This window comes from Ranitomeya imitator, chromosome 2 (genome assembly GCF_032444005.1).
Source record: "Ranitomeya imitator isolate aRanImi1 chromosome 2, aRanImi1.pri, whole genome shotgun sequence".
NCBI classification, from domain to species: Eukaryota; Metazoa; Chordata; class Amphibia; order Anura; family Dendrobatidae; genus Ranitomeya; species Ranitomeya imitator.
In genome coordinates this window covers 363,735,598-363,760,128 of record NC_091283.1, presented here as the reverse complement: position 1 = coordinate 363,760,128, position 24,531 = coordinate 363,735,598, and the positions used below count along the sequence as shown (strand labels likewise).

General features: G+C 43.6%; 1 protein-coding gene across 1 annotated transcript in view; it reads right to left on the bottom strand.

The window, feature by feature from the left end:
- LOC138666579 (uncharacterized) overlaps window positions 1-24,531 on the bottom strand; it is a 115,488-nt gene that overhangs the window by 57,259 nt on the left and 33,698 nt on the right. Inside the window, exons 2-7 of the mRNA XM_069754782.1 lie at window positions 17,039-17,188; window positions 16,734-16,910; window positions 16,527-16,650; window positions 16,346-16,443; window positions 16,057-16,147; window positions 10,809-11,740 (exon numbers count right to left, since the gene is read on the bottom strand). Coding sequence (XP_069610883.1) covers window positions 10,809-11,740; window positions 16,057-16,147; window positions 16,346-16,443; window positions 16,527-16,650; window positions 16,734-16,910; window positions 17,039-17,188 — 1,572 coding nt within the window. The remainder of the gene's footprint in view (window positions 1-10,808; window positions 11,741-16,056; window positions 16,148-16,345; window positions 16,444-16,526; window positions 16,651-16,733; window positions 16,911-17,038; window positions 17,189-24,531) is intronic.

The following is a 24,531-nucleotide window of genomic DNA, read 5'->3' as shown; positions in this document are numbered from 1 at the left end:
AACACTGGAGCAGAAGTAAAAGGACGTTTAAGTTCCTGAAAGGCAGAGACAGCCGCAGGGGACCAATTCGCCACATCAGCGCCTTTCTTAGTCAAATCGGTCAAGGGTTTAACCACGCTGGAAAAATTAGCAATGAAACGGCGATAAAAATTAGCAAAACCCAAAAATTTCTGAAGGCTCTTCACGGATGTGGGCTGAATCCAATCATGAATGGCCTGAACCTTAACCGGATCCATCTCTATAGACGAGGGAAAAAAAATAAAGCACAAAAAGGAAACCTTCTGCACCCCAAAAAGACACTTAGACCCTTTCACAAACAAGGCATTGTCACGTAGGATCTGAAATACCATCCTGACCTGCTGCACATGAGACTCCCAATCATCGGAAAAAATCAAAATATCGTCCAAATATACAATCAAGAATTTAATCAAGATAATCCCGGAAGATATCATGCATGAAGGACTGAAAAACAGATGGAGCATTAGAGAGTCCGAATGGCATCACAAGGTATTCAAAATGACCTTCGGGCGTATTAAACGCAGTTTTCCATTCATCACCCTGTTTAATACGAACAAGATTATAAGCCCCCCGAAGGTTAATCTTAGTAAACCAACTAGCTCCCTTAATCCTAGCAAACAAATCGGAAAGCAAAGGTAAAGGATATTGAAACTTGACCGTGATCTTATTCAAGAGGCAATAATCAATACAGGGTCTTAAAGAACCATCTTTTTTAGCAACAAAAAAGAACTCCGCACCCAACGGTGAAGAAGATGGCCGAATATGCCCTTTCTCCAAAGACTCCTTAATATAGCTCCACATGGCGGCATGTTCAGGTACAGACAGGTTGAAAAGTCGACCCTTAGGAAACTTACAGCCTGGAATCAAGTCAATAGCACAATCGCAGTCCCTGTGTGGTGGAAGGAAACTGGACTTGGGCTCATCGAATACATCCTGAAAATCAGACAAAAACTCCGGAATTTCAGAAGAGGAAGAAGGGGCAATAGACATCAGAGGAACATCATTATGAACCCCCTGACAACCCCAACTAGTCACAGACATGGACTTCCAATCCAAAACAAGATTATGTACCTGTAACCAGGGAAAGCGCAGCACGATAGCATCATGCAAATTATGCAACACCAGAAATCGACAATCTTCCTGATGGGCTGGCGCCATGCGCATGGTCACCTGTGTCCAAAACTGGGGCTTATTTTTAGCCAAAGGTGTAGCATCAATACCCCTTAAAGGAATAGGGTTCTGCAAAGGCTGCAAGGGAAAACCACAATGCCTAGCAAAGTCAAAGTCCATTAAGTTCAAGGCAGCGCCTGAATCCACAAACGCCATGACAGAAAATGATGACAATGAACAGATCAAGGACACAGATAACAGAAATTTAGGTTGTACAGTACTGATAGTAAATGAACTGGCGATCCTATTTGTCCGCTTAGGGCAGACAGAAATGACATGGAAAGCGTCGCCACAATAATAACACAACCTATTGAGACGTCTGAATCCTTGTCGTTCCGTTCTAGACAGAATTCTATCACATTGCATAGGCTCAGAAATTTGCTCTGAGGATAACGCCACAGCGCGCACAGTTCTGCGCTCCCGCAGGCGTCGGTCAATCTGAATGGCAAGAGACATAGAATCACTCAGACCGGAAGGCATGGGAAACCCCACCATAACATCTTTAACGGATTTAGAAAGACCCCTTCTGAAAATTGCCGCCAAAGCATCATTATTCCATTTAGTCAACACAGACCATTTTCTGAATTTCTGACAATACAATTCTGCCACCTCTTGACCCTGAGACAGGGCCAACAAGGTCTTCTCAGCTTGATCCACCGAATTAGGTTCATCATACAGTAATCCTAATGCCTGAAAGAAGGAGTCTACATTAAGCAAAGCAGGATCCCCAGATTCCAGGGAAAATGCCCAAACCTGTGGATCACCACGCAGCAGGGAAATGATGATTTTAACTTGTTGAATGGAATCACCGGAGGATCGAGGTTTCAATGCAAAAAAAACAGTTTACAGTTGTTTTTAAAACTCAAAAATTTGGACCTGTCACCAAAAAACAAATCAGGAGTAGGTATCTTCGGTTCTAAAGCAGGAGTCTGAACAATATAATCAGAAATACCCTGTACCCTAGCAGCAAGCTGGTCTACACGAGAAGCTAATTCCTGAACATTCATGCTAGCACAAGGCTCTTCAGCCACCCAGAGATTAAGAGGGAGGAAAAGACAAAACAGACTGAAGAAAAAAAAATGGCTCAAGACCTTTCCTCTCTTCTTCTGAGATGCAATTAACTCATTGTTGGCCAGTAGTACTGTTATGATCCGGTGACCTTGGAGCTGCATGAGAACTTTCACTGGAGAAAGTGGCCACTATACTGACCGCAAACCTGAACTTAAGACCACAACTAGAAGTAGCCGTAGAGTGTACCTAACACACCTAGACACCTCGTCACAGCCGGAGGACTAATTTCCCCTAAAGATGGAAATCAGAATACTATCTTGCCTCAGAGAAAATCCCCAAAGGATAGATAGCCCCCCACAAATATTGGCGGTGAGTCGGAGAGGAAAAAACATACACAGGCAGAAAAAACAGGATTTAGCACAGGAGGCCACTCTAGCTAGATAGGACAGGATAGGACAGAGTTCTGTGCGGTCAGTATTAAAACCCTTAAAAAATCCACCACAGAATATACAAAATACTTCCCACATCCAACTAAAGATGTAGGAGCGTATATCTGCAACTCCAGTGAATCCTACAAACAGAGCAGGAATAAACTGAAACAAGCACACAACAGTGTGCCACAGATACAAAAACAAAAACACTTATCTTTGCTGAAATTGGCAGCTAAGCAGGTGTGGCCAGGCTGAGATCCAATACTTCCAAAGAAATATTGACTACTGGCAAGGGCTAATGAATCCTGCACACTTAAATATCCCAGTCAGAACAGCAATTAGCAGATACACCTGGCCAGGACTGTGACTCAGAGACAACTGCATTCCCACTTACCACCACTGGAGGGAACCCAAGAGCAGAATTCACAACAGAGCAGGTCGGGTAACCCCGGATAACTTTTCAGGAAGCACTGCACCACCAGGTTTAAGGTTTGAGCCAAGCAAGGAATGTGTTTCAGTTGTGAAAGGGCTATGGCAGCCATAAAATTCCTTCTGTTATCACTCACTACCTTGCCTGCCTCAAGATGTACAGTGCCCAGCCATGACAGAGTTTCTTGCTGCAAGAACTCGGACAGAACTTCCGCGGTGTCTGTTGTCGCCCAAACACTTCATTGCCAATACAGCCTGCTGACGCTTGCCACTAGCTGTCCCATAATGGGACACCTCGTGTGCAACAGTGGCAGCTGCGGATGGAGTGCTCGTGCGACTGCGGTCTGTGGACGAGCTCTCGCTTCTGCAGGAGGACGAAGAGGAGAAGGAGGGGGGGCGAACGCCTACAGCCAACTGTTTCCTAGACCGTGGGCTAGGCAGAACTGTCCCAATATTGCTGTCCCCTGTGGACCTTGCATCCACCACATTATCCCAGTGTGCCGTGATGGACACGTAACGCCCCTGGCTATGCCTACTGGTCCATGCATCTGTTGTCAGGTGCACCTTTGTACTCACAGATTGCCTGAGTGCATGGACGATGCGGTCTTTTACATGCTGGTGGAGGGCTTGGATGGCTTTTCTTGAAAAGAAGTGTTGACTGGGTAGCTCGTAGCGTGGTACAGCGTAGTCCATCAGGGCTTTGAAAGCTTCGCTTTCAACTAACCGGTAGGGCATCATCTCTAACTAGATTAGTCTAGCAATGTGGGCGTTCAAACCCTGTGTACGCGGATGCGAGGATGAGTACTTCCTTTTCCTAACGAGAGTCTCATGTAGGGTGAGCTGGACTGGAGAGCTGCAGATCGTGGAACTAGCGGGGGTGCCGGTGGACATGGCAGACTGAGAGATGGTTGAAGATTGTATTCTTGCTGGTGCCCTACATGCAGTGTTTCCTACCACGAACCTGGTGATTCCCTGACTGCTTTGGCCTGGCAACGAAACCTGCACATTTACTGCAGGTGGTGCGGGAAATGGTGGGCTTACAGTGAGGGAAGGGATGTAGCGTTGCTGACTAGCTTCATTGGCCGAGGGTGCTACAACCTTAAGGGACGTTTGGTAGTTAGTCCAGGCTTGCAAATGCATGGTGGTTAAATGTCTACGCATGCAACTTGTATTTAGACTTTTAAAATTCTGACCTCTGCTTAAGGTAGTTAAACATTTTTGACAGATGACTTTGCGCTGATCATTTGGATGTTGTTTAAAAAAATGCCAGACTGCACTCTTTCTACTATCGGATACCTTTTCAGGCATTGCAGACTGAGTTTCTTTAACCGAATGGCCACGCTGTCCTACAACTGGTTTTGGTTTTGCCACGCGTTTTTGGCCAGATACGGGCCTGGCAGATGGAACCTGTTGCGATGTTGATGCCTGCTGCGGCTCCTAAACCTCCTCCGCTTCAGAGCTACTGCCGCCTGCACCCTGTTCCCCCAATGGCTGCCAATTGGGATCAACAACTGGGTCATCTATGACCTCCTCTTCTATCTCGTGTGCAACTTCGTCTGTGTCACCGTGTGAGCCGGTGGTATAGCGTTCGTGACGGGGCACCATAGTCTCATCAGGGTCAGATTCTGGATCAGTACACTGCGAGGGCAATGTTCTGGTCTGAGTCAAAGGAACAGCATAGTAATCTGGCTGTGGCTGTGCATCTGTGCACTCCATGTCCGATTCAACTTGTAATGGGCATGGCCTGTTAACTATTTCACTTTCTAACCCAGGAACGGTATGTGTGAAGAGCTCCATGGAGTAACCCGTTGTGTCGCCTGACGCATCCTTCTCTGTTGTTCTTGGTGAAGAAGACAAGGAAGCGACTTGTCCCTGACCATGAACATCCACTAACGACGCGCTGCTTTTACATTTAGCAGTTTCAGAAGAGGAGGCGAAAGAGCTAGAGGCAGAGTCAGCAAGGAAAGCCAAAACTTGTTCTTGCTGCTCCGGCTTTAAAAGCGGTTTTCCTACTCCCAGAAAAGGGAGCGTTCGAGGCCTTGTGTAGCCAGATGACGAAGCTGGCTCAACAACTCGAGACTTAGGTGCTATATTGCTTTTCCCACGACCACCTGATGCTCCACCACCACTACCATCATTACCAGCTGGCAATGACCGCCCACGGCCACAACCTCTTCCACCAGACTTCCTCATTGTCTGAAAAACGTAACCAAACTAACGGTATTTGTTACTGTACAACCAGTTACAAGGTGAACTCAAACTTCTGTTGGATTGATGTATCCCTTTATAGGTGGGTGAGACTGCAGGGAAAATCAGGCCCAATGTATAACAGTACACAGCTTCAGTGGCAGACAGATATGCCACTAACAGGACTGACGCAGATGCACACACTACCAATAAAAATCTCCCCCTTTTTATTTTTTCATGGAGAATATTGAAGAAATGTGGCCCACTCTTATACAGTATATGTTCTGTGGCATAAAATGAAAGACAGATGCCACACACAGGACTGGCACCGAGGCAGAATTGCCAATCTTAATCTCCCACTAGTTTTTTTTTTCCTGGGAGAATTGTCAAGAAATCAGGCCCAGTGTTATACACTAGTTTTTCTGTGGCACAAAATGAGAGACAGATGCCACACACAAGACTGGCACAGAGGCAGAATGGCCAATCTTAATCTCCCACTTGTTTTACTTTATTGTGGGAGAATTGTCAAAAAATCTGGCACCGTGTTAAACACTAGGTTTTCTGTGGCACAAAATGAGAGACAGATGGCACACACAGGACTGGCACTGAGGCAGAAATGCCAATCTTAATCTCCCACTATTTTTTTTTTCCTGGGAGAATTGTCAAAAAATCTGGCAGCGTGTTACACACTAGGTTTTATGTGGCACAAAATGAGAGACAGATGCCACACAGGACTGGCAATGAGGCAGAAATGCCAATCTTAATCTCCCACTATTTTTTTTTTGGGGGGGGGGGGAGAATTGTCAAAAAATCTGTCACCATGTTACACACTAGGTTTTCTGTGGCACAAAATGAGAGACAGATGCCACACAGGACTGGCACTGAGGCAGAAATGCAAATCTTAATCTCCCACTATTTTTTTTTTCTGGGAGAATTGTCAAAAATCTGGCCCAGTGTTACACACTAGGTTTTCTGTGGCACAAAATGAGAGACAGATGCCACACACAGGACTGGCACAGAGGCAGAAATGCCAATCTTAATCTCTCACTATTTTTATTTTCCAGGGAGAATTGTCAAAAAATCTGGTCCAGTATTACACACTAGGTTTTCTGTGGCACAAAAATTTTTTTTATTTATGGGAGAATTGGCAAGAAATCAGGCCCACTGTTAGACTGTATGTTTTCTGTGCCAGAAAATGAGACACAGATGCCACACACAGGACTGCCACTGATGCAGATTTGCCAATTTTAATCTGCACCCTTTTTTTTTTTTTTCTTCAGGGAGACTAGTGAATAAATCTAGGCCACTGTATTAGAGTATATTTTCTGTGGCAGAAAGTGGCTTGAAGAGATATAACGAAAAAAAGGGACTGTACTACAATTACTATCTCCCTGCAGTAATCTCAGCAAAGTATGGCAGGCAGCAATAACAAGGAGTGGACTGCTGCACAAAAAAGTCAAAAGTGTGGACAAACAAACAAGATAGCTGTGCAGAAAGGAAGGAGCAACAGGATTTGTGCTTTGAAAAAAGCAGTTGGTTTGAACAGCGGCGTACAAACAGCAATGCAGCTATCAGGGAGCCTTCTAGGGCAGCCCAATGAGCTACAGCGCTGAGGAAAAAAAAAACTTACCCTCCACTGTCCCTGCAAACAAAAGGTGGTGTTGGACAGTGGAAATCGCTACAGCACAAGCGGTTTGGGGGTTAATGTACCCTGCCTAATGCTATCCCTGCTTCTGAAGAAGCGGCAGCAACCTCTCCCTATGCTCAGATCAGCATCAGTAAGATGGCGGTCGGCGGGAACGCCCCTTTATAGTCCCTGTGACGCTGCAGAAATCAAGCCAATCACTGCCATGCCCTTCTCTAAGATGGTGGGGACCAGGAACTATGTCATCACGCTGCCCACACTCTGGGTCCACCTTCATTGGCTTAGAAATGGCGCTGAACGCGTCATCGAAATGCGACTTTGGCGCGAAGGTCGCGTACCGCATGGCCGACCCCACACAGGGATCGGGTCGGGTTTCATGAAACCCGACTTTGCCAAAAGTCGGCAACTTATGAAAATGACCGATCCGTTTCGCTCAACCCTACTCTGGTTGTCATGCCAAAGCATCGCTGACCCCCGATCACGTGACGAGGGTCATCGATGCGCGCATTTTCAGCCGGATGGCCGGACACGCTTATTAAGTGCCGCTGTCAGCGTTTGAAAGCTGCATTTAACTAGTTAACAGCAGGGAGTGGATTGCGTTTCTACCCGCCACTATTGCGGGCACATGTCAGCTGTACAAAACAGTTGACATGTCCCGGCTTTGATGCGGGCTTACCGCTGGAGCCCGCATCAAAACAGGGTATCTGCCATCGGACGTACTCTTCCATCTGATGGCAGAAAGGGGATAAAAACTTTTATTTTTTGCATGTTTCAATAGCCTCCATATGAGGCTAGAAGCTGCCATAACTCGATTGCCTCTGCTACATAGAGGCTATACTCAGATCGCCTCTATGTAGTAAAATGACAGCCTTGCTATGAGCGCCGACCACTGGGTGGCGCTCACAGCAATCCAGTACTGACATCCATAGAGGTCTCAAGGAAACCTCTGGTTGTCATGACGACAAACTGATGACCCTCGATCACTTGACGGGTCAGCGGTGCACGTATTTCCATCCAGATGGTCGGAAGCACAATTTAAATGCCGCTGTCAGAGTTTGACAGCGGCATTTAACTAGTTAATAGGAGTGGGTGGATCGCGATTCCACCCGCGCCTATTGCGGGCACATGTCCCAGCTTTGAGGTGGGCTCACCGCCGGAGCCTACATCAAAGCGAGGGATACTGCAATCGGTGTAATTGTATGTCGGATGGCAGTAAGGGGTTAAAATACAACATCCTAGTTATCACTGAATGAAATATTCCAGTTGTAAATCTTTATTAATTACATATTGGAATGCGTTGAGAACAGTAAAACATAAAAATGATCAACGTAAATCAAAATGAATATCCCATGGAGGTTTGGATTTGGAATGATGCTCAAAATCAAGTGGAATTACAGGCTGACCCAACTTCAGGGAAATGTCTCAAGACAAGGAAATGATGCTCAGTAGTGTTTGGCCTCCACGTACCTGTATGACCAAAACAACAGCCAAAAAGGATGAGAACAGAGAAATGGTTTGTGGTCACCACCTTCAGAAACACACCTTTATAACGGTTGTCTTGCTAATTGGCTAACATTTTTACCTGTTGTCTATTCCATTTGCACAACAGCAAGAAAAATTGATTCACAATCGGTGTTGACTTATAACTGGACAGGTTGATTTCACAGAAGTGTGATTGACTTGAAGTTACATTGTGTTGTTTAAGTGTTTCCTTTATTTTTTTGAGTAGTGTATATACCATAATGAAGGACATATATACCAGGATGGAAGATATACAATATATAAATCAGTGTAGGGGGGCCTCAGTCCAAATCTTGCACCAGGGTCCATCAGACTTTAGTTACGCCACTTGGCATGGTCTTTTTTACCATACTCAGCATCTTCAGGGTCTCATGTGCTTACTATGCCACAATGTCATGAAGGTGGCATAGAGTTTCTGCAGTGGAAAACCAGATATTAGAGTATCCAGAACAAGAAAAGTAACAGCGCACTCACCGGTGTTGAGCAAAAAGCGATTTATTCACATGAAATCATGCGGTGCAGGGAGGGTGGTGAAACACATAAATGCGGTGCAGGGAGGGTGGTGAAACACATACATCCGTATGTGTTTCACCACCCTCCCTGCACCGCATGATTTCATGTGAATAAATCGCTTTTTGCTCAACACCGGTGAGTGCGCTGTTACTTTTCTTGTTCTGGATACTCTTATACAAATTGTTTTTTTTCATGAAGCAGCACCCAGGTGGAGCTTGTATAGCGATTACTTTTTTTCTATTGTGACTAAAGGCTTATACGGTGTGGCGTTCAATACCACTGAAGCAGAAAGGGTCTAACGTATAACGGCTGTGCGATTGCAATATTTCTGGACTGAAAACCAGATATTAGTGACTGGGCTTATCAGAAAAAAAAATCACAAGCGGTAGAACAGTAAAGAAGGTGGAGGGAACTATGCAGAGGACTGGATGGGGGCTGCCGAGGAGGGAGATGTGAGTTCCAAGGAGAGTTCCATCTCAGTATTTTTTTCCCAAATACATTTATATGCTCTCGAGTATGACGAGCATAATTTGGCATATTTTAAATCGCATTGAATATTTGATGTCAATCGAATTTCCTGACCAAATTTAGGAGAACTTCCAAATTTAAATTTCATCTGCTAAGCTCATCAATATGAAAACACCATTCCTTGAGCTTGCAATCTGTACATTTTTCAGATGTATCAAATGAATGTTTTAGATTTAATGGGATTGTCCAGGACCAGAATTTTGATGACCTAACCTTGGGATAGTCTTCCATCACTAGGCATAGTTACCAATCAGCTGCTTTCAGCTCTGCCAGTAGCCAGATGCAACAATCTACCAAGAAGAACTCGGCTCATTACACTCTATGCAGTGGCCATTCTTGGGTACTCCTGCTGAGCTGCTATTCACTTCAATAGTATTTCTTAATTTAGGTCTAAAATATTGTTCGCTAATTAATAAAAGGAGCCATGTCCGCTTTTGATCTGATTTGTTGAAATCGCTTATTCAAAAGTGATGTCCATTGTCATCCAAGTGCTGTCTGCTTTTTTTACTGGTTGATAGGAGAAGCTTGGAAATTTCGCTTTTGCATATAAGTAAAATGGATGCCACACAAAAATCAAACTTTATGGAATAAAAATGACATGAGACAAATTTTATGACTTTTGGACACCAAAAACTGACACAAAAAGCCTTAATAAATTGTCCCCCATAATTGATAAATACTGATTGTGACTATTTAGAATATACAATTTACACAGATAGTACAGATAGTAAAGAAGGACTACTTGGCAGTTTTATGAGCCTTCGGGGTCAAATTTGTGACAAAAAGGGCGAGGCTGATCATGTGATAAATCTGGCAACTTGTTAGATGTACTAAATACAATGTTTTTAGGCTGCTAAAAGATTTTACAAATTTGCACTTGGAGGATTGATCACACTTTACATTCCAGGGAAATAAAATGGTCTTCAAATTGATTCAGGGTAGAAGACGATAAAAGTCTGATTGAGCAGACGAAGCAATAGACGGCTTCTTTAAGATATTGATAGACATAAAGTATGGCTATGTTATCGTGAAATATTCTGTGACTGTTTCTTTTTGAATGATTTAATTAGTAACTGCATATGTTTCCTAATTATCATTTACTGTCCGAAAAAGCTCTCCCTTTCTGGAGTATGACATGTGACCTTGCTATGACTACAAGGAAGTACTGGTTCTCCTTCAAGGGAGTAGCTTGTCATGGAGTCTTCTAGGCAATGCATTTATCCCTGGGCATGTTACAAATGATTTATGAGTAAAAAATTTCTAACATTCTGGACATGACAATGTTTTTCCATTGTGAGATTTTTTTTTAAGTGCAATTGAAGAAAAATTTTTATTTCATTTTAACTTGGCTGTCACACTTGAAACATAAAATGGCATCCTCTTTGACTCATCTGATGTTTAACAAGATCTGATTTTGGGAAATAATTTCCACATTCTGAACATGAATACAGCTTCTCTACTGTGTGAAGTCTTTCATGTGCAACAAGATTTGATCTATGGCTAAAACTTTTTCCACAGTCCAAACATAAATACGGCTTCTCCCCAGTGTGATGTCTCTGATGTATAGTAAGATGTGATTTATTTGCAAAATATTTCCCACATTCTGAACATGAATATGGCTTCTCCCCTGTGTGGATTCTCTGATGTATAACAAGATGTGATTTCTCTGTAAATGATTTCCCACATTCTGAACATGCAAATGGTCTCTCCCCTGTGTGAACTCTCTCATGTTTAAGAAGATGTGATTTCTGCTTAAAATATTTTCCACACTCTAAACATGCATATGGCTTCTCCCCTGTGTGAATTCGCTGATGTCTAACAAGACTTGATTTCCGGTTAAAACATTTTCCGCAACTTAAGCATGAAAATGGATTCTCTCCTGTGTGACCCCTCCAATGTCTAACAAGATCTGATTTCCGGCTAAAACTCTTCCCACACTCTGAACATAAAAATCTTTTATCCTCTGTGTGAAGTTTTTTACGTTTTGCAAAAGAAGATTTGAGGGAAACACTTTTACCATATTCTGAACATGAGAATAGCTTCTTTCCTGCAAAAGTACTTTGATTTTTAGCTCCCTTTTTCTGCCTTTTATTTTTCTTAATAGGTGGTGATGAAGCAGAAGGTAGGACCTGTTTAAAAGGATCAGATGATAGATCTTTGCTCTGAAGGGATGATGGTATATCTTGAACATTGGCATATACTTCAGTTATATCTTGTGTGATAGCAAGGTCATCTGATAGAAAAACCGAAGATGTGAGATATCCCTCTGATCTCCTGGTACAGTCATCTGCCAAGAATAAAACCAATTATCATGTCTGAATCAAATAGCCTTCTAAATTATATTTTTATAACACTTCAATCTAAAATCTCCATAGGAATTGCAAGTTATGTAGCAAAATTTAGTTTTTCAGTGAGAAAAAAAAGCAGTTCACAAGCTAAAAGTAGACTTCAGAGCAAGTAGCAGTAGACCCCAATATTAGACCACCTAATCATCACCGGCTGTCTATAGTAGTTTTTCAATCCAGTCACATACCCATTAATGCAGAGCCAAACTAATCTTTAGAGTTTTTGCAAGTTGTCAAGAAAAGCGTGTGTTGGTACAATAATAAAATCTGAATTACTCGCCTGTTGATTCCCCTTTGATTCCAGCACTCAATTTAGGATGCTCGCTTTCTTGTCCGTGTGTAATTGGCGATGTAGTGATGAAGTGTCATATAACACACGACTGCTGTATCTGGTGTTGTGTATCTGTCATGGGAGTACTGCGAAAGAGTGGTCTCCCCTATTTCAGGGGTCAGAAGATCGCAGCGTTTGGCTACACGTACGCCTTTGCTGCTTTCATCTGATTTACTTTCCAATTAGCAGTGCAGATTGGCAGGCATGGTACTAACGAAGGAACGTGCCTGACTGCGGAGCCCCGATGTGAAAGCTAGAAGGAGAATCTGTGCAGTGCAGTGCAGTGATCACGGTCACGCAACCGCGATGTCATCGAAGGTCCTTCGCTCAGTGCATGCTTAGGAACGGAGGCCGCCGCTTGCACCGCTGAGAGCAGCACCTTCTACACGCAGAAAGACCCGACACAGACAATGGCAGCCCTGGCACACTATGCAAACACGCTTTCTTCAGCGTTGCTCAAGGTGTGCAGAGCGGCAGTGGAGAAAATCTCTCTTAGCAGAAGACTTCATCCACTATAAGTTCATGCTCAAAACCTATAACTCTGCCCTTTCTCTGGCCAAACAATCCTACTTCACCACCCTCATTACCTCACTATCCAACAACCCAAAACGACTTTTTGAAACCTTAAACTCCCTCCTGAAATCTAAAGTACAGGCCTCCATCTCCAATCTCAGTGGTGAGGATCTGGCCACTTATTTCCTAGAAAAAATCAACCACATCCATCAGGATATCTCAGCCCAATCTCCTCAGTGCCTGGATCCCCTTCCCTGCCGCACCTCAAGCTCATTAGACATCTTTGAGCCTGTTTTAGAAGAAGAAGTTTCCAAGCTCCTCATTTCTGCTCGGCCTACAACCTGACCCCATTCCTTCACTTCTCCTGCAGTCTCTCTCACCAGTGGTCACCACTCACCTGACTAAAATATTTAACCTCTCTCTTTCTTCAGGCATCTTTCCCTCCTCATTTAAACATGCCATCATTACCCCTTTACTTAAAAAGCCATCCCTGGACCAGAACTGCATGGCTAACTACAGACCTTTTTCTAACCTTTCCTTCATCTCTAAACTCCTGAAACGCTTGGTCCACTCCCCTCTAATCCGCTATCTCTCGGATAACTCTCTTCTTGACCCCTTACAATCTGGTTTCTGCTCTTAACACTCCACTGAAACTGCCCTCTCTAAAGTCTCTAATGATCTAATAACAGCTAAATCCAAAGGTCATTGCTCTCTGCTGATTCTCCTCGATCTATCTGCCGCATTTGATACTGTGGATCACCAGCTCCTTCTCACTATGCTCCGCTCCATAGGCCTCAAGGACACAGCCCTCTCCTGGTTCTCCTCCTACCTCTCTGACCGCTCCTTCACTGTATCTTTTGCCGGCTCCTCTTCCTCTCCTCGTCCCCCTACTATCGGGGTTCCGCAGGGCTCAGTCCTGGGCCCCCTCCTTTTCTCTCTATACACTGCCCCTATTGGACAAACAATCAGCAGATTTGGGTTCAAGTACCATCTCTATTCTGACGACACCCAATTATACACTTCTTCCACTGACATCACCCCCTCTCTAATTCAAAATACCAAAAATTGTCTGTCTGCTGTCTCTAACATCATGTCCTCCCTCTATCTGAAACTAAATCTCTCCAAAACTGAACTACTTGTGTTTCTCCCTTCTACTAACCTCACTCTACCCAACATCGAAATTACCCTAGAGGGTTCAACCATAACTCCCAAGCAGCATCCCCACTTTCTTGGGGTCATATTCGACACCGAACTTTCCTTTACTCACTATATCCGATCACTCACTCACTCGCTCCTGTCACCTGCATCTTAAAAACATCCCCAGAATCCGACCTTTTCTCACCTTTGAAACTGCTAAGACTCTTACTGTCGCTCTTATTCATTCTCGTCTGAACTACTGCAACTCTCTTCTGATCGGTCTCCCTCTTTCCAAACTTTCTCCTCTCCAATCCATCTTGAATGCGGTCATATTTATGTCCAGCCGCTTCACCGATGCCTCCATCTTGTGCCAGTTATTACACTGGCTACCCATTCGCTACAGGGTCCAGTATAAACTCATCTCTCTCACCCACAAAGCTCTCCACAGTTCTGCATCGCCTTATATCTCCTCTCTCATATCCATCTATCGCCCTACACGTGCCCTCCATTCTACAAATGACCTAAGACTAACATCCCCCGTAATCCGAACCTCGCACCTCCATCTCCAAGACTTCTCTCGTGCTGCACCAGCTCTCTGGAATGCACTTCCCCAGACGATCAGACTGATACCTAGCCCCGACCTATTCAAGTGCGCTTTAAAAACCCATCTCTTCAAACAAGCCTACCAAATCAACTACTCAGTAAACTAACTTTGTCCTGTTCCTTCCTTTCAAATATTATCTGCGTGTGAATCTGCACCCTACTATTCATCTGTCTCCACACCCTCCATGCACATAACTGCACTTGATACTTGACTATTGCACTTAAACACACGGGCTGATGACCGGATCATGCAGCTTTATATGAAAATCCCTATTTATTATAATTGCCAGGCCTGAAATAACAAGCACTTTTCACCTATTGTGTCCCCCCCATTTCCATGTAGATTGCAAGCTTGCGAGCAGGAACCTCACCCCCTAATGTCACTGTTTAAATTGTCTTAACTTGTACTGAAGTTATTGTCTGTACATGTCCCCGCTTAATTGTAAAGTGCTGCGGAATATGTTGGCGCTATATAAATAAAAATTATTATTATTGTATATGTGTTATTCAGATACTATGTTTTATAATGCCTTATGAAGGAACCTAAGCCAACTCAAAGGCTTGTAACATAATTTCTTCTATTCTATCTAAAGAGATTATTATTATTACTAGATTGTGGCCCGATTCTAACGCATCGGGTATTCTAGAATATGCATGTCCCCGTAGTATATGGACTATGATGATTCCAGAATTCGCGGCAGACTGTGCCCGTCGCTGATTGGTCGAGGCAACCTTTATGACATCATCGTCGCCATGGCAACCATTATGACATCTACGTCGATACTGTGCCTGTCGCGGATTGGTCGAGGCCTGGCGGCATCGACCAATCAGACGCGGGATGTCTACGTCCTTTATGACATCATCGTCGCTGTGCCCGTCGCTGATTGGTCGAGGCCTGGCGGCCTCGACCAATCAGAGACGCGGGATTTCTACGTCAATACTGTGCCCGTCTCTGATTGGTCGAGGCCGCCAGGACAGGACAGACAGACCGCCAGGACAGGATTTCCAGGACAGACAGACAGACAGACGGAAAAACCCTTAGACAATTATATATATATAGATACACTGGAGGATTCTGGGTGGTTGGAGGAGAGGAGACTGCTGGGAGATTATACAGTGTACACTGGAGGATTCTGGGTGATGTGAGGAGACTGCTGGGAGATTATACAGTGTACACTGCAGGATTCTGGGTGATGAGAGGAGACTGCTGGGAGATTATACAGTACTAGATTGTGGCCCGATTCTAACGCATCGGGTATTCTAGAATTTGCATGTCCCCGTAGTATATGGACAATGATGATTCCAGAATTCGCGGCAGACTGTGCCCGTCGCTGATTGGTCGAGGCAACCTTTATGACATCATCGTCGCCATGGCAACCATTATGACATCTACGTCGATACTGTGCCCGTTGCTGATTGGTCGAGGCCTGGGGGCCTCAACCAATCAGAGACGCGGGATGTCTACGTCCTTTATGACATCATCATCATCGACCAATCAGAGACGCGGGATTTCCAGGACAGACAGACAGAAAAACCCTTGGACAATTATATATATAGATTATTATTTTGTTCAGCCATTACATGTATCACATCTACAAAATTATTTTATTTTTCTTGCTGAAAAGTGTCTGAGAAGAATTTATGACTTCTTTGCATATAGGGGTTACTACTCACCTGGTTGGTCATCTGTAAAACTCTCCTCTTCACACCACTCATCACCCCTCACATATGTCTCTGTAGTAGTAATATGGGTCAGATCTTCATCCTGAAACAAATATTGTAAAAGTCACAGACAAATGGAGAAGTCACATCTATGATCAGTTCTAATTCTGCCATCTCCACTGTTCTCATGACACAAGTATAACACATATAATACTGGTGGATAAAACAAGACTGAGCACAAGACCTTCACAGCCATCTATACATCATAGGGAAGATTTCATGACACCTTCTCTCCATCTACCTGAAGATCCTGAGGAACATTTGGATTTTCTTGTTTACAGTCCTGTGGAAGAAGAGGACGGGGACATCTCTCTGGTGTTGTCCTCTTACTGGATAGATCTGGAGGAAACACATACAGGGACTGAATTAATTATTCACATACAGATAATTGTAGGTTGTGATTATTTAGTCCTGTCTTTTACCTGGTAATGAGAGGGGCTGGGGAACCTCCATCATGATGTCCTTGTACAGATCTTTGTGTCGTTCTAAATACTCCCACTCCTCCATGGAGAAATAGATGGTGACGTCCTGACACCTTATAGGAATCTGACACATACAATGATACCGTCATTTCCCCGGTCCCTTCATAGCGTTACAGTATAATGTCCCAGCATTCCCAGCAGTGTCACCTCTCCAGTCAGCAGCTCAATCATCTTGTAGGCGAGTTCTAGGATCTTCTGGTCATTGATGTCCTCATGTATCAGAAGGTGAGGTGGAGGTCCCGTGATTGGGCTCAGGGGTCTTCCCCATCCCTCATACAAAGGGGTCTCATAGCGCTCACTAGAGGTCTTCACTACTATGTAATCCTGTTTATGGTGAGACACGTGAATAAATCAAACATCAAACATTCCCAGAGTCTTCACCTCCCCAGTTCTGACATCTGTTATTCCCATAGATAAGAATGATGTAATGTGACATCATCAGAATCTCTCACCTCTCCAGTAAGCCGGTAAAGAATCTCTAGGGTGAGGTGTAATATCCTCTCTGCCATCTTGTCCCTGTCCCTATCCATCCTTGATGGGTCAATCAGAAAAATTCTGTTATATAGAAGATCTCCAAAGAGAGGATCCAATATTTTAGAGACCTGAATAAGAAGATGACACCGATGTAGCATCATGTGGAATCCCATGTAATAATACAATTACAATACAACTAGAGGTAAAAAGTGATGATAGATGGCTCCAAATAGTCTAGAATGTTTTTTGTTATGTACAGACTTGTTGGAAAGTAAATAGTGACGGTTAATCCATTACCAACATTGGCTGTAGTAGTATGGGTTTTCATGTATGATGTGGGCTCTGATTACTGCTAATAAATTCCAATGCCAGAGATTGGGGCGCGGAGTGCAATCCAAAGGGTTGCCATGGCCTGCCATGATGATACTCCTGGTAAGCTCATCTTGTGATTTTTAATCAATACCACAATACTGTGGTATTGCAGTAAATAGAACAAGTTATCAGATAGTTGCAGGTTCAAATATCCCTACGGGGACTTAAAAAGTTTGCTACAGTAAATGTTTGTTTTTTAACATACAAATTTGAATCATCCCCCTTTTTCCCTTTAAAAATAGAGAAATAAAAATATTTCCAAAAATAAACATAATTGATATCACTACAGCCATAAAATTCCAGTCAATCAAAATATAAAATCAGCCCGTACAGTAGACAACGTAAAGAGAAATTGAAACACCCGAATTGCAGTTTTACTGTTGCCAGAGCTCCAAACATGCAAGAGTGATAAAAGCATCGCATTGTATGGCCCCAGAAAATGGCATAAAAAAACATGAAAAGACACAACCAAAAGAAGTTCTTAGACAGCTTAAAGAGGTTGTCCACTACTTTATTATTGATGACCTACCCTTTTGCTGTACCCAGCCATGGCCATTATCAGAAGACAAAGCAGCTCCGTAATTGAGCACTTCTGGCTGGCGGCCGGCTGACGACAACGAGAACAGATGATCGCCGTGGCTGCCCTGACCGATCAGACATTGATGACCTATCCTAAGGATAGGACATCAATGATGATAAAGTAATGGACAACCTCTTTAATCTATGAAAAAAAATAAAAAGTTATTGGTTTCAGAAAATGGTGAAACAAACCAAATAATACAACTACACAACTTTGGTATCGACATAAACTAACCTGAAGAATAGTGTTGACTGGTCATTTTTATCACACAAAAGCAACGGCAGAATTTTGGGCTTGTTTTTCACGATTTCAATGCACATGGAGTTTTTTTCTCCATTTCCCAGTACATTGTACTTGGTGTGGTACAAAACTACAACTCAACCCTCAAGAAAAAAGCCCTCTGGATGTTAAATTTAAAAGTTATGCCTTTTAGGGATCATTCAGACCTTTTCTCGTACGAGTTCTATCCATGTTTTTCGTTATATATATTATTATACAGTGTGTTCCAAATTATTATGCAAATTGGATTTAAGTGTCATAAAGATTTAATTGTTTTGTTTTTCAAATAAACTCGTGGATGGTTTTGTGTCTCAGGGCTCAATGGATCACTGAAATCAATCTTAAACACCTGTGATAATTAGTTTTCCAGGTGATTCTAATTAAAGGAAAACTACTTAAAAATGATGTTCCACATTATTAAGCAGGCCACAGGTTTCAAGCAATATAGGAAATAAAAAGGATCTCTCTGCTACTGAAAAGCGTTAAATAGTGCAATGCCTTGGACAAGGTATGAAAACATTAAATATTTCATGAAAACATAAGAGTGATCATCATACTTTGAAGAGATTTGTGACTGAAACAGAGCACAGATAGAGTTCATGCAGATAAAGGCATAATGGGGAAGGTTTCTGCCAGACAAATCCATTGGATTAAGAGAGCAACTGCCAAAATACCAATACAAAGCAGCAAACAGTTATTTAAAGCTGCTGGTGCCTCTGGAGTCCCTCGAACCTCAAGGTGTAGGATCCTTCAAAGGCTTGCTGTGGTGCACAAACCTACTATTCGGCCACCCCTAAACAGTGTTCACAAGCAGAAACTGTTGCAGTGGGCCCAGACATACATGAAGACTAATTTTCAAACAGTCTTGTTTACTGATGAGTGTCGAGCAACCCTGGATGGTCCAGATGGATGGAGTAGTGGAAGGTTGGTGGATGGCCACCATGTCCAAACAAGGCTGCAACGTCAGCAAGGAGGTGGAGGAGTCATGTTTTGGGCCGAAATCAGGGGGAAACAGCTGGTAGGACACTTTATGGTTCCTGAAGGTGTGAAAATGTCCTCTGCAAAGTATATAGCGTTTATGACTGACAACTTTCTTCCATAGTATAAAAAGCAGAAACGTGACTTCAGGAGCAAAATCATCTTCATACATGACAATGCACCATCTCATGCTGCAAAGAATACCTCTGAGACATTGGCTGCTTTGGGCATAAAAGGAGATAAACTCATGGTGTGGCCACCATCTTCCCCTCAACCCTATAGAGAACCTTTGGAGTATCATCCAGCAAAAGATCTATGAGGGTGGGAGGGAGTTCACATCAAAACAGCAGCTCTGGAAGAGAAGAAATACAAGCAGAAACTCTCTAAATACTCACGAGTTCAATGGATGCAAGAATTGTGAAGGTGATATCAAAGAAGGGTCCTATGTTAACATGTAACTTGGCCTGTTAGGAGGTTTTGGAGTTAAATAGCTTTTTATTCAGTGAATGTGACCTCCTAATGCTGCAAATTCCACAAATGAGCATTTTCAGTTCTTTAAAACATATCAAATGTATAGAAATTCTACTGTGCCTAATAATTTGGAACAGTGCATTTTGAGTTTTTATTCATTTTGGAGATTATACTGTTATCATTGGGAAGTTTCATCAATAAAATTTGATGTATAATCTAACGGGTGATGACTTTTATTAGACTGACTATCATTTGCACCGACCATTTAGGAAAATCCGAGAAAAATATAATTTGCATAATCATTTGGAACATGGTGTAATCTATCTGAAAAAATTGGACAGAACTCGAATGCCATCCATTTTTGTACTCAGTTTGATATGAGAAACCACCAACATTTTTTTTTTCATATGAGAAAACCACTGATGAAAAAAACACTCATAAAAAGCATTGACTTCTGCATGAGGTCTTAGAGGTCCCCAACCTTTCCGACCTTGAGAGCCACATTCAACTATGAAAGCGGGTCATGAGCCACATTCAGCTCTGAGAAAGCGTTGCGAGCCAAATTCAGCTGCTGCCCCACTCACAGTGACACCCAGAGCCCCCTCTGTTACTGGTATAATGACTGCCAAAGCTTTTCCACTCTATTCACAACAAAGCAGTATGCCGAGCTTCAGGGTTTCCTATCTTGCTCCCATTCAGATCGGCACTTCTTTGAAGGGCTACACACAAAAGTCACCATCTAGTTTGCTACACCTGGTGTTAATGCACCAAGCTGGCAGACAGCCATGAGCCACACATGGCTCTCAAGCTACAGGTTGGGAATCCTTGCCTTAGAACAAGGGAAGAAGAAATTAAGTTACAAAATTGAAAATTAGCTGTGATGGGAAGGAGTTAATTAGGTGGTTCGGTAATAGACCATGGAGTATAAGAGATGGACAGGTTGAGGGTCCCATAGATTGCAGTAAAGAGGTGATAAACACACTGGGTGAGAACTGATGGAGGACATCATAGAGGACAAAATACTTTGGGTCAATATTGACAGTGACATCAGGCTGGTCAGACCGAGGAAGGCGGTTCAGTCACCAACTTTGTGACCAGCCAGATGAAATGTTAACCACTAAAAAAAAATATACAAACAAACTACGAAAAATATATAAAATATATTCCATAAAAGTATCAATGCACACATAGCATATGGTAGCGGTGGTGAACCTGGGGCATGCACGCCATTGCCGTTCCGCATCAATGGACAGAGACTGGCGGTTGAGGACCCCTGAAATACCAGCCCTTCAGCTGGATCCGCATCCTTGGACACACATCCGGCTGAAGATTATTGCAGTGCACTAACTTGCCAGGTCCGTGTGCTGCTAGCCAAACAGAGGCCGGCTGCTGACGTCATGCACTGCACAACACTTGAACGCTGAAATCAGCTGCTAGCTTCAGAAGTTGACGCGACAAGGCGGGGGAAAGGAAGGACGAAAGGTGAGTTGTAATGTTTATTGTTTTTTTCTTACTTTGTTTTGAACAGGATGGGGGACATATACAATGATGGGGTGACATTTACAAGGATGGGGGCATATATACAAGGATGAAGGGCATCTATAAGGATGGGGGAGTATATAAATGGATTGAGGGAGCATATACAAGGATGAGGGAACATATACCAGGGTAAAGGGCATATATCAGGATGAAGGGCATATAATGGATTGGGGGAGCATATACCAGTTTGAAAGGCATATACCAGAATAGGGAGCATATATCAGGATGAAGGGCATATAAATGGATTGGGGGAGCATATGCCAGGTTGAAGGGCATATACCAAGATAGGGGGCACATATACCAGGATAAAGGACATATACAAGTATAGCGGGAGAGTACACAAGGATGGGGAGCATATACAAGGCTGGGGGAGCATGTACAAGAACGGGCATAAACAGGGATGGGGTAGGCCATACAAGGATGGGGGGAGCCTATACAAGGAAGGGGGGAGCCTATACAAGGATGGGGGGAGCATATACAAGTATAGGGGCATCATATACAAGGATGGGGGAGCATATACAAGGAAGGACATAAACATGGATGGGGTAGGCCATACAAGGATGGGGGGCATATACAAGGATGGGGGTGCATGTACCAACATGTGAGTGCATATACCAGGATATGGGTGCACATACCAAGATGGGGGTGCATATACCAAGTTGAGGGTGCATACACCAGGATGAGAGTGCATATATATCAGGATGTGGATGCATATACCAGGATGAGGGGGCATATACCAGGATGAGGGTTCATACAACAAGATGAGGGTGTATACAGCAGGATAAGGGTGCATATACCAAAATAGGAAGCATATTCCTTTATATCTGCAGTCTGGTACCCCTGCTCCTGTCTGTGGCTCCTCTCTGCTGCCCCCGTCTCCTCTCTGCTGTTCCCATCTGCTCTCTGCATGAGTTGTTTTTTCTAATCTAAAACCTCAGTATTCTGGTTAAATGGCCATGTTGGCCCTTTGTGATAAATACGTGCGGTTTGGGTTGCAGTTTCGGCACTCTGTCTCTAAAAGGTTCCACACCACTGGTATATGGTATTAACCCACCACGCAAGGTTATCTGGTATCAGCGAAATCCTACTGACCCACAGACAAGATATGACTCAATTTTTACATAAATAGTGAATGTAATCGCCTCCAAGACTTCTCCCGAATATCCCCATCCTCTGGAATTCAGTGCCCCAACACGTCCGGTTATCCACTACTTTTGGATCCTTCAAAAGAAACCTGAAAACCCACCTCTTCAAAGAAGCTTACAATCTGTAATGACCACATGGCCACCTCAACATGATCGGAGCTACCGCAACCCTCGACCTACTGTCTCCTTCCCCATAATCCTGTAGAATGTAAGCCCGCAAGGGCAGGGTCCTCTCCCCTCTGTACCAGTCCGTCATTGTTAGTTTGTTTACTGTAAGTGATATCTGTAATTTGCATGTAACCCCTTCTCATGTACAGCACCATGGAATTAATGATGCTATATAAATAAACAATAATAATAATGTTAAAAATGCAGAAAAGGGCAAAACGAGTACGTTTTACTGCTAACAGATCAAAAATAACTGTATGTGATAAGTGCTCAAAATACAACTCGTCTCAGGCAAAAAGCAACTGATAAGGCACCAGAGGAAAATGTAAATACATGCTGAAGGGGTTAATGACGCCCAGTAATGGGGAATCTCCAGCACCTACCTCCACCTGCAGAGCAGCACACCACATATATGGCTGTTCTGTGCGCACAGGACCTGTTATGAGGTCACAGGAGGGGAGGAGTCAGGGGTCACATGATCAGGGGCCTCAGTGTACGCAGGACTCTGCTGTGCTGGTTGTCATGGCGCTGGAGGAGCATTTGTGTATGTGTAATGTGACTGTATCCAGGTCGGGTGTACTTATACATCTATAATCCACAACATTGAAATGTCAACACGGAGAGGGAAAAGTTGTGGAATTTTGGAAATCCCAGGATTACTAGATGTTTAATGATATACACTGATGAGAAAAAGGGTAACAATTTTGGATGAGCGACATGCTCGGTGATACTCGGATATCACTTGAGTATCGGGGTTCTCGGATGTGCTCGTAATTCATCGAGAATTATCTGGTGCTGTATGTAATAGTCACATCTCTGCCCCGCATGTTTGGCGCCTCTTGCGCAGCCAATAAACGTGAGGATTGCCTGTGAGTCACTGTAATGCCGTAGCCATCTTGGTAGTGGCATTACTGTGATTGACTGGCCGCATTACCTCACCATCAGGGGTTATAAAAGGACAGGCACCGCCCTGCTCTGGACACTGACGCCATTGCACAGCTCTGTAACAGTTTGTCTAGGGTACATTAATATGATATCTATTAATCCAAAAAAGCGTTCAAATATTTTGCTGGATTACATTTCTCAGCCATTCAGTATTCCGTGGTGTGGGGTACATTTCTGTGATATCTTACACTACAATATAGCGATTATACATTTTTCTGGGTTCAATTACTCACCCACAAAGTATTCCATGGTCTGGGGTACATTTTTTGCTGTATTCAATTAGTCATCCAGTGTAACGTGCTTAGTGGGCGACAAAGATGGTAGAACCACGCAAGACTCCCAAGGGAGTTACCGGAGGAATATTGGAGCCAGAGGAAACTGGAGCAATAGCACAGGTGGCAGGAGCCTGTGGTCAGGATCCGGACGATTACCTGGAACCACCAAGACCCCAACCCAAGACGCATCATTTACCCCTGAGGTTTTTACAGGCAGGAGAGCCAGGATCCAGGAACTGGTGAGCGGACTGAGGGGTCTAGGCTGGTCGGAAAAGACAAGGAGGCAAGCAAGGACCAGGTCTGGAGAAATGTTATTGGGCCCGCTAGCAGCAAGGTACAGATAGTTGGCATCCTGGGGAGTGGTTAACCGTCAGGGGAGAAGGAGGTCCACTGAAGAGTTTAATACAACAGGGAGGGAATGGGGAAAATGGTTGTCAGCTCACCACATCCAGGAGCTCCTTGCTGTGTCAGATGAAGCCGCATGGAGCTGTTCCAGTCCACGACGTGAAAATGGTAGAAGAAAGGAAGGTCCTCCAGCTGCAAATGTCCAATTTATAAATGGATGATCCAGCTGGATAAAATGATTAAGGCACTTCAATGAATGCGTCGGTTTCTACAAAGGCCATCTTCCAGGTGGCCAGTTTTTATATTTCTAATGTTAATTTAATAAAAGGCATTTTTTTTTTATCCAACTGGGTTATCTATTGATAAATTGGACA